This window comes from Peromyscus maniculatus, chromosome 23, assembly GCF_049852395.1.
Source record: "Peromyscus maniculatus bairdii isolate BWxNUB_F1_BW_parent chromosome 23, HU_Pman_BW_mat_3.1, whole genome shotgun sequence".
Classification (NCBI taxonomy): Eukaryota; Metazoa; Chordata; class Mammalia; order Rodentia; family Cricetidae; genus Peromyscus; species Peromyscus maniculatus.
The window spans coordinates 53,166,217-53,185,187 of NC_134874.1; the positions used below are offsets into that span (position 1 = coordinate 53,166,217).

General features: G+C 50.1%; 1 protein-coding gene across 5 annotated transcripts in view; it reads right to left on the bottom strand.

Moving 5' to 3' along the window:
* Positions 1-454: 454 nt before the first annotated feature.
* Brca2 (BRCA2 DNA repair associated) overlaps positions 455-18,971 on the bottom strand; it is a 43,090-nt gene continuing 24,573 nt past the window's right edge. For 4 of the 5 annotated variants that reach the window (XM_076560823.1, XM_016005779.3, XM_016005777.3 and 1 more), the window contains exons 15-27: positions 17,957-18,138; positions 16,603-16,790; positions 15,499-15,669; positions 13,690-14,044; positions 12,412-12,567; positions 12,183-12,327; positions 10,262-10,383; positions 9,274-9,466; positions 8,750-8,913; positions 8,527-8,665; positions 2,818-3,059; positions 2,296-2,448; positions 455-1,301 (exon numbers count right to left, since the gene is read on the bottom strand). In XM_076560823.1, coding sequence (XP_076416938.1) covers positions 708-1,301; positions 2,296-2,448; positions 2,818-3,059; positions 8,527-8,665; positions 8,750-8,913; positions 9,274-9,466; positions 10,262-10,383; positions 12,183-12,327; positions 12,412-12,567; positions 13,690-14,044; positions 15,499-15,669; positions 16,603-16,790; positions 17,957-18,138 — 2,804 coding nt within the window. In that variant the 3' untranslated portion in view covers positions 455-707. The remainder of the gene's footprint in view (positions 1,302-2,295; positions 2,449-2,817; positions 3,060-8,526; positions 8,666-8,749; positions 8,914-9,273; positions 9,467-10,261; positions 10,384-12,182; positions 12,328-12,411; positions 12,568-13,689; positions 14,045-15,498; positions 15,670-16,602; positions 16,791-17,956; positions 18,139-18,971) is intronic. The other variant, XM_016005778.3, reaches the window with a different exon arrangement.

An 18,971-nucleotide genomic window follows, 5' to 3' on the forward strand; every position in this document is an offset into this window, starting at 1 on the left:
TGAGAGCATCTGCCTGTAGACGGCGCTGTGGTCGGCATTGTGGTCAGGAGGGCACTACACAGCAGGCCGCCTGGATCTTGCCGTGGAGTGAAGGATGACCTGGAACTCCCAATAGTCTCTCTACCTCTGTGCTGGGATGACAGGTGCGCATCGTTAGGCCGGCTGGACTTCCAGCTGGATAATTTAATTTGACAGATTATAGTAAGGAGTGACTTTGAAGGTTCCTAAAGCCGACAAGGAGGAAACCCTGCCAGAAGTAAACACCACCGTCATGTCTGTTCATCCCGACAGAACGGACTCTAGCAGAACTAACCGCATGTGAAAGGACACTATTTCATAGGAGTTACCCACACACACACACAAAAAAAAAAACCCCTTAAAAACAGAAACCCAACTACCACAAATGAACTAGTAAAGTGATGGTACTTAGAGACCTTAGTCAGAGAAACAAGTGAAAAGCAAAGGTGTGTTTATTTTGCATGTAAAATAATGCTTGTAGTGTTCAAATCTAATCATAAAGATTTAAAGCCTTTTGAATTAGTTAACATCTGGCCAGCTTTAGACAACTGAATAGTTACACAGATAGAGAAGCAGGCAGAACATCTGTAAACAAACACTTCTGGAATGTGCTGTGATGTGTGTCTGGTCACACACGTGTAGTTTGGAACTGTTCACACTTTACAGACTGGGAGGCTAAGACTCAACAGCTAGTTTTCCACCATGGTCATCGCAGTCTCTGCCGTCCCCGAGACAGACTCCTTCCTGGACCTGGGTCCTGCACGCTGGCCTGGCCTCTGTGCCGGCTGGGGGCTCTCTTGTCCTTGGGGCACAGGGGTCCTTGCAGAGTCCCCAGGAAATACCTGTTGACTTCCTTCTGGTGAGCCAGGTCCAAGGGCTTGGGTATCAAGCAAGGCAAGCTCTTCATCAGCCACCGAATCATGTTCCAGCAGAGAAGCGCCACTGGCCTTCTGAAGCAGCGCCCTCCTCTGAGGGAGACGGGGCTCTCTTTCCTCCCTAGGTGTTGCACATTTGGCACCACGACTCCGTGGCGGCTGAAAAGCCTTCTGTGCAGCTGGAGAGACAAAGGTACAGATGGGACTGACCGGGGGAGGTAAGGGCAGCCGACTCAGGAAATCCAAGGCTCTTCTCTTCCTGCAGGTTTTTGGGTCCTCACTCTCTCTGTCCCCGTCACAAGACTTTGATACCATCTGGGCTGCCTGAGCCAGGGATGCGGACTTCTCTTTTGGTGTGCAATGTGACAAAGGACTTAGATAGCTTTGCTCGCTATTAGGTGAAAACCTCTATAAAACATAAAAAAGGAGCCTATCATAATATGTACTTGTATGTAAACAAAATAAAACTTAACCTTTCATTAAAAACACAAGCAGAGGACACATTCTTTCTTATCCAATTGCTGAAGGGTAGATGGGATCAAAAACATTCACGCTGTTATTCCCACCCCACAGGAAATAATTTCGCACACGAGCATCTAAAAACGACTAGAAAAGGAAAATGAAGAGATCCTCATACAGGATTAAAAAACAAAACACACATGACAGCGTTTATGCTTTAACTTTCCCAAAGCCTTACAAAGCTAAAAATGCAGGCTACTCAGAATCACTCTGAGAACACACCCTGCCTAATTACTACTTCTTGCTCTTCTTCTGAACATTGATTTATTTTACGTGTTTACATGTTGTGCATGTGTGTGTGTGCACGCGAGCATTCACATGCTCCAGCACACCTGTGGAGGTCAGGAGACTTCCTGTGGGAGTCGTTCTCCACTCCACCAGGGCGGTCACAGAGGGCAATCATCAGGCTGAGCCCCAAGCACCGTTCCCTGCCGAGGCACAGCGGCCTGCCTGGAGTTCTAGTCTCTGTCTCTCTCTCTCCTCTAGTCAGCGTTTAGCTTTTTCCTTGGCCAGTCTGACTACCACCAGCTCTCGTGTACGCAGTGAGGACTGCTTACTGAGGTAGGGTGCTGGGCTGTGCCTCCTGTCCAGTCAGCCCTGGCAACCAGACCCCTACCATGATTTCATGAGCCAGCTGAGCGTGAAATGGTATGTTCGGGCAGCCCTTCCAGCGACAGGACAGGACAGGCAAAAGGCTTTTCAACCACACGAACGTGGACTGCCAACAACGCAGTCTGCTCCCAAAGTTTTACATTCACACCTCAACAAGTAAGGTACAATTTCCACATACGGCAGCCAGCCACAGGTTAATGCAGTTGAGTTACACCTCGTGCTCGCCAGAACACGTTACTCCCCAACATGACTTCTCAGACTGACAACTTACCCCGAACTGGCCTCCTGTAGCAAGGAGCTCCAGAGGAGGGCAGGTGGAGGGCGCCTGAGCGGAGGCTTTAGTCGGGGTGGACCGCTGGGGACTGTCTCCATGAAGCAGATGTGAAAGCTTCTGTTCTGCCTCCTTGTAAAATGTGTCCATATTCTAAGAGGATAATTGGAAAAGCTGTGTCCTGAGTTGCTAATTCCCACATGGATGTTCTCAGAAAGTATTTTCTTTCAGAAATAAAACGTTCAGAACAAAAGAATGAGTCACATTTTTGTTTGTTTGTTGTTTAGCTAGGGTCTGGTGCTCACTCTGTAGAGGAGGCTGGTACTCACATTCTGGAGTCACAGGCGTGGGGAGACACTGAAAACTCCACAGCAACTGTCAAGCCCTCCCCTCAGTGTAAACCAACTCCCGAGGGGTGAGGGGAGGAGGGTGGGAGTGAGCACCTGTGCTCATGTGTGGAAACCCTGGGCTGAAGGCGCTCTCCAGACACCCGTGTCCCTGCTTCCTACCCTCTAGCCTCACCTCGATAGCCTGCTTCATTCTGTTGACTCTCTCCTGGAAGTAGGCCTCCTTTGGACTGGCAGAGAGTATGGAAAAGTCCCCCGCAAATAAAGCCGGTACCCCTGATCTGGATTCTGGGCGCCACTGGAGGTTGCTCGCAGCGATCAGCACACGGGGCTGTATGTCTTCATTAAGGTCGGCCCCAAACTTGACCACTACTAGATTAAGGGATTCATCTGACAGGCAGACCACAGGAGCAAGACCTAGAATGAAAAGAAAGTCAACGTTTTCTTTACAGTTGCTTGGACAATGACCTACTTGTCTGTCCACGTAGATAAAAACCCCTGCGTTTACAGAAAACAGCATTTCCAGAATGACCCGTTGTGGAAGGTGCTAAAATTTCAGTGGCAAACACTGCGAGGCCACGGGGCAGCAGATGCGCCGATACACGGCCGGTGAGAGCTCAGAGCTGATCCGTCCTTCCGGGGAACAGGTGGCACTGCCTAGCAGAGCTATGTGCGTCTCACCTTTCCAGCCGGCACTCACTTCTACAGTCCACTCTGAATGCCCAGTAACAGTAAAATACACGTGGGCCAGGGCCATGCTGACGGCTGCACCCAGTCACTCAGGCAGGACTGCCTGCACTTATAAAACGTTGGAAGCAAGCCTACCAGCTCCCACGAGGGAGTAGCTGTGCCGCACCCACACAATGGTTATCCAGCAGCTGTGAAAAGAATGAAGACAATCCCAAGACAGCGCTAACTGGGAAAAGCACACCAGAAAGACTCCAGTGACACCTGCAGAACAGGAAGGAGGCAGAGAAAACACACTCTTCCTTCCTTCCTTCCTTCCTTTCTCTCTCTCTCTCTCTCTCTCTCTCTCTCTCTCTCTCTCTCTCTCGCCAAGAAATGAGGAAAGCTGAACAAGAAACCAAACAGGTGAGGCCTAGAAGGGCAAAGGAGGACCAGACTCAGGGTAGTTGCCCAGGAGGGAAACATGCTTCTCCCGAGTGCAGCTTTCTGTGTGGCTCTGACTATTAGCTTTACAATCACTTCCCATTTGGAACTAGAGTTAATACAGGACTGTGGCAGAGAACACAGATGAACTGGCAGCAACGTGTGTTGCCAAAAAGCAAAGATGTGCTCAGAAAGTGGAGGCGGCTTGTGGAGAGCTATGGTTGGCTTGGGATGCACTGGGCCTGTCTCTCCTCCCCTGGACCTGGGCAGGCACAGGGATGCACTGGGCCAGACTCTCCTCCCCTGGACCTGGGCAGGCACAGGGATGCACTGGGCCAGACTCTCCTCCCCTGGACCTGGGCAGGCACAGGGATGCACTGGGCCTGCCTCTCCTCCCCTGGACCTGGGCAGGCACAGGGATGCACTGGGCCTGTCTCTCCTCCCCTGGACCTGGGCAGGCACAGGGATGCACTGGGCCTGTCTCTCCTCCCCTGGACCTGGGCAGGCACAGGGATGCACTGGGCCAGTCTCTCCCCTACTTTCTTGGGCATTTATTTCCTGCCTTTTTGAATCTATGCAGACGTCTACCTCTGCATCAGCTCCTGCATTTGTGGTCCCAGGTCCTTTCGCCTGTCCCTTGCTGGCTAAGGCGTGTCTCATCACAGAGCGTGTGGACAGCAGGTATCACGTGCTGACCGCCCAGTGCCCATCTGTACTCTCAGCTTCTTCGGCACAGCGTGCCCTCAGGGTGCCTGTAACTTTCATCTGAAAACTAGTCTCCTGATCATGATTCTAACGGCTGCTTTTCTCTTCCTTCTCTTTGAATAAGACATGCACAAAGGAACCACAGCCGCCATCTCTATTCCCCTGCTTCCTTTCCTACTCAGTCAGCCAGTCCCTCTCTTCGAGGAAAGGGCTCTTCCACGATGCCCTTGAAATCCAACTGCCAAGTCTTGCTCCTCCCCTCACACCAGTGCTTCCGACAGGCTTCACCACACAGAGCACTGCTTCTTTTCTGTCTGCCCCATCCAAGTGTCAAACTGAGTCCTCTGTCTCTTCTTAGTCGCCTCAGAGCGACCTCATTCAGTCTCCTGGCTTTGCATCTCACTGGTGTACCGATGGTTGTGACCTCATTCAATCTCCTGGCTTTGCATCTCACTGGTACCGATGGTTGTGACCTCATTCAGTCTCCTGGCTTTGCACCTCACTGGTACTGACAGTCATGATCTCATTCAGTCTCCTGGCTTTGCATCTCACTGGTACCGATGGTTGTGACCTCATTCAATCTCCTGGCTTTGCATCTCACTGGTACCGATGGTTGTGACCTCATTCAGTCTCCTGGCTTTGCATCTCACTGGTACCGATGGTTGTGATCTCATTCAGTCTCCTGGCTTTGCATCTCACTGGTACCGATGGTTGTGACCTCATTCAGTCTCCTGGCTTTGCATCTCACCAGTACCGATGGCACTAAAATTGTATCTTCAGCTCTGACCACTGCCCCAAGCAGATGTCTGTAAACACAGCTGTCCTCAGAAGCTTCTCATGCGGCTGAGACTCCACTTGCAAACCATGTTCCCCATGGGTTGTTTTCAAGGTCTTCCTTTTCAGCGAGTGGCAATTCCAGTCTTCCACGGCTTGGACACCGCACACTTTCCTCCACCTTCAGAGTGTAACCAGGGTCTGCTGCTCGCCACGCCCATGGTTTTTGTCGGTTTCCTCCCCCTCCCCTGCCTAGATTCTCCACCATGGCTTCCTCCTGGAGTCCCTGTTTGTACTCATGCCCTCTATATCCAATTTCCAATGTAATATAGTTCAGGTAATATGTGAAAAGGTCAAAGCTGTCCTTCCTGTACTTGAAACCTTCCCATGACCTCCCATCAGCCTTTAAGTAAAAGTTAAAATACATACAAGAGAGCCAGCAAGACGGCTCCTTAGGTCACAGCGATTGCTGCGCAAGCCTGGCGGTCTGAGCCCAGCATCAAGGAGTACAGAAAGAACCATCTCCGTAAAGTTGTCTCGTCCTCTGACCTCTGCGTGTGTGCGTGTGTGCGTGTGTGCGTGTGTGTGTGTGTGTGTGTGTGTGTGTGTGTGTGTGTCCCCGACACAACCTGGCTCTTCCCTGCCTCACCCTCTCGGCCAAAGCTTACAGGTCTGGCTCGGCCTTCCTGGGAAGCTGTCCCAGTCACATGCTTCCCTCTCAGCTTCTTCGGGTCCAAGACAAATGTCAGTGAGGTCTCTTCTGAAGGCTCTTCTTCCGCCCTCAGCCCTTCCTTCCCTGGGGCACTCACATGGTTGTCTTTGTCCGGAGTCTCCCCACCAGAGCGCTCCTGGGAAGGGGTCCTCAGCTGCTGTGCACCGGCATGTACCACTCACTCAAGAAGCACTGCCGGGGTGCAATGAGCCGCCCACCCTCTGTCACAATCAAAGGTGTGCAGACACGGGGGACCCGATGACAGGGACTGACATGGCAATGTGGCTTAGTAAGACAGCAGCCAGAGAAAAGCCCACATCAATAAACACAGGAGGGAAGGAGGGAAGAAAAGGGGAAGGAAGGGCCAGCAAGCACAGAGACACACAGAACATAACCCATAAAGAACGCCCCCACACACCCCCAAAACAAGAAAATTCCTACAGTTTTCACAAGTGACTCTGCTCTGGAGCTTCAGGCCACAGTCACTACAAAGCCTCTGGACTGGAGATAACAACCAGATCTGTAAGATGGAGAGGAGCCGGCAGGACCTAAGAAGCTGACAGCACAACGGGCCAGATCCACGCCCGGGAAATGATCAAGATGCACACAGTGTATGCAGAAAGCAAGATGAAGGACACAGAGGCCGCTGCGGTCATAATGGATAGGCAGGAAATACAATGAAAAGAGCCAAATGAAAGCAGAAATATGTCCTGTCACACAAGACACTTGGCACTCCCGAGGCGGGCAGGCGGGCGGTTGGGGCTCCCAAAGAGGAGACAGGCAGGCACAGAGACACAAGAGCACTGAGTATGCCGCGGAAAGAGAACTCTCGGAAGCTGCGTCAGGGCTGAGAAATGCTTAGCTGAGGGCGCTTTCTCTTCGGGGGACTTCAAAACAGAACAAAACACCAATACAACAGAAAGGCTAGTGAGCTGCCAGAGAAGGGCGGAATGGGAAACTGACAGCCAGCACTGAAGAAAGAGCCTGTCCTACACCATGCACTGCTTTGTTGTTGTTGTTATTGTTTGTGGGTTTTTTTGTTTTGTTTTGTTTTGTCTTTTTGAGACAGGGTTTCTCTGTGTAGTTTTTGTTCCTGTCCTGGATCTCGCTCTGTAGCCCAGGCTGGCCTTGAACTCACGAGATCAGTCTGCCTCTGCCTCCCGAGTGCTGGGATTAAAGGCGTGCGCCACTGCCACCCGGCATGCACCACTGCTTTAAGAGTGGGAGACGTGCCCTGTTTCTACAGGTCCCGTCCCACGGGTGTGTGGGGGACGCTGTTAGATGCTGAGCAGTGCCCAGGAGGAACAGAAGGCAGACAGAGTGCTGGTTTGGGAGAGAACCGGACACTGCTCCTGGTAGGAAGGGTCTCTCACAGGCCACACTTGACCAGCCACATGAAGGCACCGAAAGCCACCGTGGCTGTCCGTGGAACAGTGAGTGCAGCCTCAGAGACTGCAACCAGACCATGTCACATGGCTGGAGTGCAATGGGAGAGCCAGGAGCTCAGGCCGAGGGGTCTGGATACAACAGCCGGTGAAGAAGTGGAAGGCTGTGCCTCCAGAGATGGCGGCGGGACTCTGACATCTGTGCAGCACTTCTGTAGGAAAGGAAACAGCTTTGTAGATAAACACACAATAAGACAGGGCGGGACGGAGTTCACGGTAAAAACATCTGCCTAGTGCCGGCAGTGGTGGCACACGCCTTTAATCCCAGCACTCGGGAGGCAGAGGCAGGTGGATCTCTGTGAGTTCGAGGCCAGCCTGGGCTACCATGTGAGTTCCAGGAAAGGCGCAAAGCTACACAGAGAAATCCTGTCTCAAAAAACCAAAAAAAAAAAAAAAAAAAAAAAACTGCCTAACATTGTGAGCCTTCAGTTTGATCCCCAGAGCTACAAAACAAACAAAAGCAAACACACAAACAAGTAAGAGAGAAGAATCCAGCCAAGATGTTGGAGAATACTAAAAGCTGAAGAGACTGGAGGTTTAAATGTTCCGCTAAATATAATTATTTGATGATAGTTACTAAAACAAAACAACAACAACAAAAACTCTACAAAGTTAAACAGCACAGAACAGAACAGAAGCCTCCTCTTTAAATACTAGAATTGCTTTTTATTAAGAAAAGAGGGCCGGGCGGTGGTGGCGCACGCCTTTGATCCCAGCACTCGGGAGGCAGAGGCAGGCGGATCTCTGTGAGTTCAAGGCCAGCCGGGTCTACAGAGCAAGTTCCAGGACAGGAACGAAAACTACACAGAGAAACCCTGTCTCAAAAAAGACAAAACAAAACGAACAGAAAAGCAAAGAGGCTAATGGCCAACAGGATGGCTCTGTGGGTAAAGGTACTCAGCCATCAAGCCTGCTGATCTCAGGCCCCATGGAGGAAGAGAGCAGACTCCTATAGGTTGTCCTCTGACCCCCACACTCTGCCGGCACACCCACACACATACAGAGAAACACACACCAGCGACCACGAAGGTCACTTTCACATCCCCACACAGTGTAGCCCCACTAGTTTCTACAGCTTGACAGGCAATGTTCTTCGAGAGAATCAACAAAAGACTCCATTAAACGCACTGTACATTACCTGCTGTCTTTACAACAGAGACCACAACTCCTACAAGGTCCACTTCAGAACAAGGAGGCCGAAAGGCCGGCTCTAACAGTCTGCTGAAGTGAAGGGGCTCCCTGGGCTGGTAAACCTGGGCTAAGGTTTCACTGGCAGCCTGCGGGAAACAGAACGGACAGTCAGCGTGCCGAGACTCCGGGAAGGGCTATGCATTTATCAAAACGGAAGGAGAGGTACAGACCGGTAGCTGCTGATACTGAGTTCTTTTCGTAGCTGTTAACTGGATGCTAAGTCGTTCAAATTTACTCCTAGATTTCGATACTGCAAGATGATAAATTCTGTATCTCTTTCCTTCTGTTAACAGGGACTGTAGGTCTGATGACGGACGCCAGATACTCAACAGAGCTGTTCAGAGAGAGAGAGAGGACATGACAGGCACACTGGTGACCATTTGCTGAAGCATTTGGTGAAGACCCAAGGGTTCTCCTGCTCTGTGGGTGCTCACAGCCCATTTTACTCACTTGATACACGTGAATTTATATTTCACTTGCCATTTGTAGGCCTTTTTTTGATTTTTCAAGCCATGGTTTCTTTGTGTAGTCTTGAATGTCTGTAGCCCAGGCTGGCCTCGAACTCACAGAGATCCACCTGCCTTTGCCTCCTGAGTGCCGGGATGAAAGGTGTGCGCCACCACCCAGCATAAGCTCACTTTTTAACTTAACAAAACTGATCAAACAAAACAAAACACGAACTTTGCACACTCACATGATTTTTCCTCTCCCTCGTAGCTTGTCACACGCAGCTTCCACACAGGTGTAACATCCCTTGATAGGCCCTCCTCTTGCTCAGCGGCCTCCAAGGCCTTCTGGAACTCGGACTGGATCTGTGCTTGTTTCTTATCGTTCAACATTTGTCTGTGGTTGTTCAAGGTTCTCAGCTGCTCTTCACTGAAACAACCCTGTGACCATTGAAAACATCAGGGGTAGCCACAATGGCAATCCTGCCTCCCCCAACTGGGCTGCCTTATATGAGAAGCAACAGACCTGACCCAGCTGAAGGTGTGTGCCAACTCTTCATTTGATCACACCAGGCTCTTAGGGACCTCACACTACCTGTGCCCTTGTGACAGACCCCGAACACTTAGTGGTCTTTAACCACTAAGTGGCACACCTACACTTCAAATGGCTGGGTGCTGGGGACCAATTTGGGTCCTCTATAAGGCTCTGAGCATTCTTAACCACTAAGCCATCTCTCCAGACAGAATTTTGCTGTGTCTCCCAGGCACATATCTTGCCAGCCTGCCTTTCGGTCCCCAGAGTTCTTGGAACACAAACATGTGCCACACAGCTGGCTAAAATATGTGTGTGTGTGTGTGTGTGTGTGTGTGTGTGTGTGTGTGTGTGTGTGTGTTTATTTTGGGTGTGTACAGGTCAGAGGAAAACTGGCAGGAGTTGATTCTCTCCTCCCGCCACATGGGTCCCAGGGACTGCACCCAGGCTGTCGGGTTGGCGGCAGGAGCCTTTGCCCTCTGAGCCTCTCTCTGGCCTTCTGCCTGGCATTTTAAACCATGTTGTTTTAATATATGAAACTCATAAAACTTTTTATTCTCATTTAATACAGAATCAGAAACTTGCCACAGGAGTCATCCGGAAAGGTGATGTAGCAGCATGTCAACATGGCCTTGCTGTAACGGCCAGCGTGAGCACAGTTTCCCAGGGCTGGGGACTGAAGCCAGTCCCCGGCCCTTCCTCACCTCAAGGTGCTCCGGGTCTGCTGCGCTCTGCACTGCTGCATAGAGCTCCGCCCCGTCCTGCAGAGCGTGGACCTGCTGCCTGGTGAGTGCACGGGATGGCACACGCTGCTGGGCTCTGTCTTCTGGGAGGAAGGAAGCAGCTTTGACTGGCTAAACCCAGACCTTAGGAGCGAAACTACAAAGTCAAGCAAAAACACCCAGAGAGAGAGAACAGGTAATCAACGGCCACCAAGAGCGGCGGGAAGGCCCAGCCGGTGATGGTACCCGTTACCAAGCCTGCCAACCTGGTCCGATCCCCAGAGCCCACGAGGCAGAGAGAGCTGACCGTAAGCTGTCCCTTACTTCTTCTGGACACGTGCGTGACATGCATACACAATCAATGTGACACGTGTGTGACATGCACACACAATCAATGGATGAATGGAATAAAAAAATACTTTAAAAACCACCTATCCACTAAAAGTTTCCTTGTTAAAAAAAGAGAGAGAGAGAGAAAAGAAACTGGCGCATTCTCGGTTACAACGTCATGCACAGGGGTTTATGGAAATAGATTAATTTGTAACTTGTAATTTAAATAACTTGTGTCTCATATTGATTTACTTATTCAGGAAAACAGTATAATCTGGTGATAATTTTAAATATGTAAGATAGTGGAAATCCAATCTCTGTTTTAAAACTTTGCTTGAGTATGTGATGAGTGTTTCTATGGAAGCATGACACCTGTGTGGAGTGCCACACCACGAGAGTCCTGGGACCCCTGGAGCTGGAGCTGTCTGTGGTTGTGGGTGCTGGGAAGTGAGCTCAGGTTCTCTGCAGGAGCAGGAAGGGCTCTTAGCTACCGAGGCGTCTCTCCAGCCCCTAACCTTCCTACAGATCCACACACAGTACACCTACAGGAAAATTCTGAGGAAACACACGGAAACAAGATCTTTGGCAACACAAAGGTGACTGGAAGAGGGAACTTTGAGTCGTTTATGCATAAAGGTCGATGTGGGGGAAGGAGCCCTACCTAGTTCCTGGAGTTCTGTTCCTCGGACACTCCCAACTTCAATGACACACGCTGGTGCAGAGCGGGACAAGCGCTGAGGAAGAAGCACGGCGGGACCCGGAGGACACTAGTCCGGCCGCCTCCTCTGGGCTACCCTTGTCCTCCACCAGAATTCCCTAGATACTGAAACCTAGCTTATGAATTCATGCCTGGGGGCAGGCCTGCACCCCAGCTACTCTGGAGGCTGAGGCAGGAGGATCAAAAGTCGAAGGACTGCCTGAGCCAGAGTACAAGGCCAGGTTCATCAGCTTTGTAAGATCTGCCGCTAAAGGAGAGCGCATGCGCGTGCACAAGAGAGAGAGAGAGAGAGACAGAGAGAGAGAGAGAGAGAGAGGGAGAGAGAGGGAGAGAGAGGGAGAGAGAGGGAGAGAGAGGGAGAGAGGGGGAGAGAGACAGAAAAGAGAGGAGAGAGAAAGAGAAAGAGAGAGAGACAGGGAGAGAGAAGGAGAGAGACAGAGACAGAGAGAAAGGGAGAGAGAGAAAGAGAGAGACAGAGAGAGGGAGAGAGAAAGAGAAAGAGAGAGAGAGAAAGAGAAAGAGAGAGACAGGGAGAGAGAGAGACAGAGAAAGAGAGAGAGAGAGAGAGAGAGAGAGAGAGAGAGAGAGAGAGAGAGAGAGAGAGAGAACTTATTTAAGGACCCTGAAAAATGCTGTCCCCTTTCACCGTCTCCGACAATTACCTAAAAGCTCAGTTCTCAAAGCAGCAATGACAGTAGTCAGGGTCAGTTCAGTTTTAATTTCTGCACATGTATGATGTTTTGTAGGTTAAAAAAATCAGATGCAGAATTAAAAAAGCATCCATTACCAATAAGAATTCACGCAGTTATAAAACGTTGTGAGAAACGACAATTTGTAACCCGAAGCCCAGTTTACCTTCACGGTCTTTAAACTCCGCCTGGACTCTGGTGAACAAGGCCTCCAGTTTCTTCTGCTGGGCCCCTGCAAACCTCACCGCCTCCTTCTCCTCTTCCCTCTCGGTACGAAATACGTACAACCCAGAGGCCGTCTTCTCCACCCACTGACAACGTATTGAAAACAGGAAGGAAGATTCAGACTCTCGTAAGGAAAGACACCACCCGGTAAGCTCCTAACCGCGCCATACCTGCAGAGGGTACACTCTCTGAACGACGACGTCCACGCAGCCGACGCTTCCTCCGTCACAGAACAGTGATGACAAGGGCAGAGGGAAAGGCCTGGGGTCGCGAAAGAACCCCAGCTTGCTGTGCCAGCGAGCGGGCCGTGTGCTGTTGGCGGAAATCTGCACGAGTTCAAGAGCGGAAGTTAAAGACATACGGATTCTACTCCACAGCTCTGGGTCTTTTGGGACGGTTTGACAACGTTCACTTGAGCTGGCGGGGGCGGCGCACGCCTTTAATGCCAACACTCGGGAGGCAGAGGCAGGCGGATCTCTGTGAGATCGAGGTCAGCCTGGGCTACAGAGTGAGTTCCAGGACAGCCAGGGCTACAGAGAAACCCTGTCTCGGAAACAAACAAACACAAAAATCCACTTGTGTGTGTGTGTGTGTGTGTGTGTGTGGTGGTAAAAAGGTGGTCCAGCAGTTAAGAGTATTTGCTGCTTTGGCAGAGGGGATCCAATTTCCTCTTCTGGCCTCTGAGGGAGCTGCATGCATATGGTACGCAGGCAGGCAGAACACTCATACTCAGAAAATAAACTTTTTAAAAAATTCACTTTTAATTATCTCATAAAGATGACTGGTTAAAAAAAAGCGAGTAAGCAGAAAAACTATACACAAAGGAAAATAGTTCAACACACACTTCTCAAGAATGTTCCTACTGGAGCTTGGGGTGTACCTCAGAGACTTGCCTAGCATGTGCAGGATCTGATTCCCTAGCAACACACGAATGCATACACGTGTGTGTATGTGCGTACACACACACACACACATGCACACACGCACGCACGCACGCACATGCGCAATCACTTCTGCTACAAAACATCAATGTTATTATTAAGTATTTTTAATAGAAAAATAGGTTATCGGGTGGCTCATTGGTAAGGCGCTTGCCCTGTCCGCATGAGGATCTGAGTTTTAGCTCCAGAACCATTGAAAACGCGGGGAGTGGAGGCAGGTACTTGGAATCCCAGTGCCGCGAGAGACAGGAGCACAGGTACCTCACTCGACTCTGGAACAAGACTGACTCTTATTCAGTAACTGTAACTGCATTTAGCTCAAGAAATAGCTCTGCCTCCCTTAGCCAGTGAAAAGTCTTAGTAAAATTTGCTTCTTATATTACCAGTACACTGTCAAGAGATGCTATCCTTTATGTCAAAAGCAAACACATTTCAGTTAATTGCCTCTCCAGACTATACCGGACTCACAGGCTGGTTCTTGCCCAGATGTGCAGTAGTTTAATTTACCTTTAGCCTAAGAGAGTCCGGGGCTTCCAGAGGTGCACAGGCATCAGGAGAGCCCACCAGCTCTGCCCCGTAGGTAATGATCTTCTGACCCACAGCCAGTCTCCCGCTCCTCACAAGAGCCACAAGTGGAGGGTCCAGCTGGGCCTTGACGGCATACCACCCGTCCGTGACTTCAATCGTGTCTAGGCTCCTGGGATCGGCACCACTGGTTTTACTGGCTGAGGCTTCAGACACACTTGTGCTTGGTGAAAGGACGTCAGAAACACAGAGGACCAGTGTTTTCGCGGCTGTATCATCCCTTTCCAGGATCTTCTTTAGAGCCGATCTGCTGCTGTTGTCAATTTCCACATCATATCTGGAGATGAAACGAAAATGCTGATTTTAGGAATTGTACCCCCGGGGTCTCACTGTAACAAAGCCACTGAATACCTGAGAGGTAGTGGGCTCATTGGGCTGGAGACACAACATGGCAGTTAGAGCTTGTGGCACTATCATGAGGACCAGAGTTTAGGACCTAGCACCCACACAACAGGCTGGTGTAGATACGTGCCGGTAACCCCAGCTCTGAGGTGGCTGGAGACAGGGGGATTGCCAGGGATTGCTGGCTTCCAGACTAGCCAAGAAAACATGAGCTCCAGGTTCAGGGAGACCCCGCCTCACAGGACCAGGCAGAGCATGCGAGTGGAGGGCACTGGATGCCTTCTTCTGCCTCATGCATACATACAGGAGGGCACATCCACACATGCATATGAGCACATGGGTACACCCAGGTGCACTCACGAATGAATAAATATTCTTAAAAATTAGTTCATCAAGCCAGGCATGGTGATGTACATCTTTAGTCCCAGCTCTCAGGAGGCAGAGGCAGGCCAATCTCTGAGTTCAAGGTCAGCCTGGTCTACAGAGTGAGTTCCAGGACGAGTACTGTTACACATAGAAACCCTGTTGCAAAAAAAAAAAAAAAGCCACTATATATATTTCATCAAAGAAATACTGAAAAGATAATTTTAAGAATTAAGCTAGCCAGGTGGTGGCGGTGGCGGCATACGCCTTTAATCCCAGCACCCCCGGGAGGCAGAGGCAGGCAGATCTCTATGAGTTTGAGGCCAGCCTGGTCTCCAAAGCGAGTTCCAGGAAAGGCGCAAAGCTACACAGAGAAACCCTGTCTCAAAAAACCAAAAAAGAAAGAAAAAAGAATTAAGCTAGAAGGCAGGCAATGGTGGTACAAACCTTTAATCTCAGCACTTGGGAAGCAGAGGCAGGTGGATTTCTGAGTTCAAGGCCAGCCTGGTCTATAAAGTGAGTTCCAGGACAGCCAGGGCTAGACAGAGAAAGCCTATCTTTAAAAAACCAAAAGAAAAAAAAATGTAGCTAGACATACTGGTTTGTTTTGTTTTGTTTTTCGAGACAGGGTTTCTCTGTGTAGTTTGGTGCCTGTTCTGGAACTCACTTTGTAGCCCAGGCTAGCCTTCAACTCACAAAGATCCTCCTGCCTCTGCCTCTGCCTCCCAAGTGCTGGGATTAAAGGCGTGCGCCACCACCGCCCAGCGACATACTGTTTTTTATCGTTAAAATGAGAATACTGAAGACAAAAATGTTTTATTAACAATCTTTAAATTTTGGATCAAATTAGTAATTCCCATGTGAAGAGGTCAAAGAGAGGGTGGGAGAAAGGGGAAATCGAGGCATACGAACAGTTTCCTTAAGTGGGGCTGTCACTCACAACTGGTGTATGCGCCATCTTTGAGATGGCAGTCACAGGCTGCACAGGAACCTGCACACTGCACGACACCGTCACTTTCAACTTGCCTGTATTTTAGCTGAAGCAGCACTCTTTCTGGGTTTAGGCATCTGTTGGCAAATTCCTTAGGAAAAGCAAACTCCATAGCTGCCAGTTTCCACACAATCCACCTGTAGTGATTGGAGACCCAGGCGCTCGAGAGCAGCTTTGGGTCCACACCTGGAGTGTCACACAGAGCCCTGCACAAAGAAACACACAGGACAATAAAAGCACAGAATGCTATCGGATTCCACAGCCGTCGCTTGTCTCTTCTGCAAAAGCACGCAGTAAGCTTTTGTGAGTATACACCGGGAAGCAATACTGTACAACTAAGCTGTTGATGTCTAAGTGCTGAGATTTGCTAATTATGTACCGATACTGAAATATTTCTGTTTACATTTTAGTGCTTTTTAAAAAAAAATTTTCACTTAAAAATTTTTATTGATTCTTTGTGGATTTCACATCCTGTATTGTGATCCCTCTCATAATGCTCCTGCATCTGTGTGTCATCCTGGTGCAGGGCCACGCTCATCTCTGTACCGTCCCAACTTTAGTGTGTGTGCTGCCGAGGTGAGCACTGGCGCTTGTCCTCTCACCATGTATCAAACCACCGCGTGAAAGAGGAAAGGACACAAGTGGGGTACCGCAAGGACACCCACAGTGAACTGCTTCTACTAGAATGTATAAAAGTATAGCCGATTTAAAAACAAAAAAACACACTTCATTAAGTCCCAGGGTAAATCACATTCAATTTTCAAAAGATTTCAAAAGAATGTTTAGTGAACCAAAATACACTTTAAAAGATTCCTGATTATAAAAAAAAATGACTAGTGACTTTTTAGTTTCAGAGCCATAAGAAAGACAGGAGAGAGCAAAGAGGGCCGGAGGGATGACTCAGAGGTTAAGAGCACACTGACTGCTCTTCCAGAGGACCTGGGTTCAATTCCCAGCAACTACATGGTGGCTCACAACCATCTCATGAGATCTGATGTCCTCTTCTGGCCTATAGGTGTACATACAGATAGAGCACTCATGTACATTAAAGAGAGGGAGAGAGGGAGAGAGAGAGGGAGGGAGGGGGGGGGAGGGAGGCAGGGAGAGGCTAACAGAAACCCTCTTTCTGCACACAGCACCTATAAAATTCTTCTTTTCCAGCCTTCCCATCATTGGAGGGGATCAGCCAGCCACCGTCTGCCAACTGAACGCCCTTTCCAGCACACAGATCTTCTTTACCAAAATAATCCTGAAGGTCAAACTGAAAATACTCAGCGTTTTTGCTGTTAATGTTTATGCACTCTTTAGACACGCCATACATGTAGAGCTGTACAAAACAAACAGAAAAATGTGATAATAAATAAATAAAAATCAAATACAGCCCTAGAATATAAACTGAATGTATCCAGGACTTTTCACTTAAATACTAAAATAGTCACTATAAAGCTATTAACTGGTCCAGGAGTACAGCTCATTGATAAAGTGTGTGCTTAGCACGTGAAAAGCACTGGCCGTGAAACACACACACACACACACACACACACACACACACACACACACACACACACACACACACGGACTTGAACCCCCTCTGCAGCACTAAAAGTGTAACGTTTATAAACAGCTCCTGCATCTAGAGGTGGCTGTACTTTTCATCTCCTCTCCTATCTCCCTCTTGCTAGATCGGCCACCTGCAGCCGTGGCCACGGCGGGCTGCGCTTCTTCAGCCGTCCGTCCGTCCGTCCGTCCATCCGTGTGTCCCTCGGTAAGAGAAAACTGAGTGCAGCGCAGGCAGCTCGGCCCCTGCACCGACCGGCACACACGCAAATTCACCAAGAGCTCCGTGGTTTTAGCCCACTACGTTGTACAAAGGACACGTGCTAGTGACTTCTCCTAAAGGTGAGGGAGGGCAGGTGCAGGGCACTGCCAGGAGCTTCCTCTCACCCCGCACCCCGACCCAGCACGCGTCTGTCCCTCAGGCAGAGAGGCTCCGACCCCTCTCTGGGCTCCAGTCCTCTCCCTGCCCGACAATGGGAAAAACGATGGTGCATTTCTCAAAGGGGCCGTGAGGCTGAAGGCGGCCGTCACCGAGACATCTGAGGTGACAAAGCTTCAGTCCGCACCGTTAGCACCACTGCTGCTACTTCCGGCCCTCTACTCTGGAATACTCCACAAACATGGGCACCTCTGGAAACCCAGGGCTACCAGTCACTCACACTTTCAATCAGGGCTGATTTGCCTCCTCCAATGCCTAGCTCAGGGCACTTACACCACCAAAGCAGGCAGATGTGAAGCACCACCAGCAGTTTGGAAACACAGATGACTTTGGTGAGGGTAAGACATGCCTGGCACTGTAGGCTGATGAGGAAGCAGAATCGCCTTTCATTTGCTCAGCAGTAATTTGTTCATTCTCTACACAGGACAATTTGCAGAGTCTAGCTAACGGCGTGAGGTTTCCCTTTTGCTGTAAAAGCTGTTAGCATCACAGCGTACCTGCTTATGAGAACACGCAGAAGGGACCCGGCCTCCTACTGCGGCCTGCAGAGAGATCCGAGGCAGGGTGGATGATTTTGTAAGATACAGACTGCCTGGCTGGGGACAGAGACGGTGCCTTCCTTTCTCTTGAATTCGCATATTCTGTAGGTCTCTGGCATTCTGAAGGCTCATCATTAAATCTGTTAAAGGACAGTTGGCAAAAGTGAAATGGATGCAGAGTTTAAAAGGCACAGCCTGGTTGGGCACTGGTGGCGCACGTCTTTAATGCCAGCACTTGGGAGGCAGAGGCGGGTGGATCTCTGTGAGTTCGAGGGAAGCCAAGGTTACACAGAGAAACCAGGTCTCCAAAAACCAACCAACCAACCAACCAACCAACCAACCAACCAACCAACCAACGAATCAGCTCCACCAGTCACGGAGGTCTTGGGCTGCACCTAATGGTCCTTTTATTTGGGGGTGGGGGGACAGGTCTCACTCAAGCCCACGCTAGCCCTGAGTTCCCAGCACTCTTCCTGTCCCAGGGTCCTGACAACCGGGTTTATCCGCCACCACTCGAAGCTGTTCTTTTTTTGAGACAGTGTCCTGCTATGTAGCCCAGGACAGCCCGGGACTCACAGTGCTCCTGACTTGAGACTCTCGAGCGCTGGCGTCACAGCTCTGAGGACACATCACGCCTGGTCTTGCACCACTATTACGTTTGCCTTGTGTGTGCATGTGTATGGCGTGCACACACACGCGCGTGTAAAGGCCACAGGTTATTAGGGCGTGTCTTAACCCGTCACTCTCCACTTTGAGACAAGGTCTCTCACGGTTGCAGAGCTCACCAATTTGACCAGGCTGGCCAGAGAGCTCCAGGCATCCTCCTGTTTCAGCCCCACTTCAGTACCAGAAGCACATGTGTGTGCCACCACATCTGGATTTTATATGGGCACCAGAAATCTGAACTTAAGTCCTCCTCATACTTGTACGGCAAGCGCTACATCCACTGAACCTGCCTCCTAGCTCCTGGCTT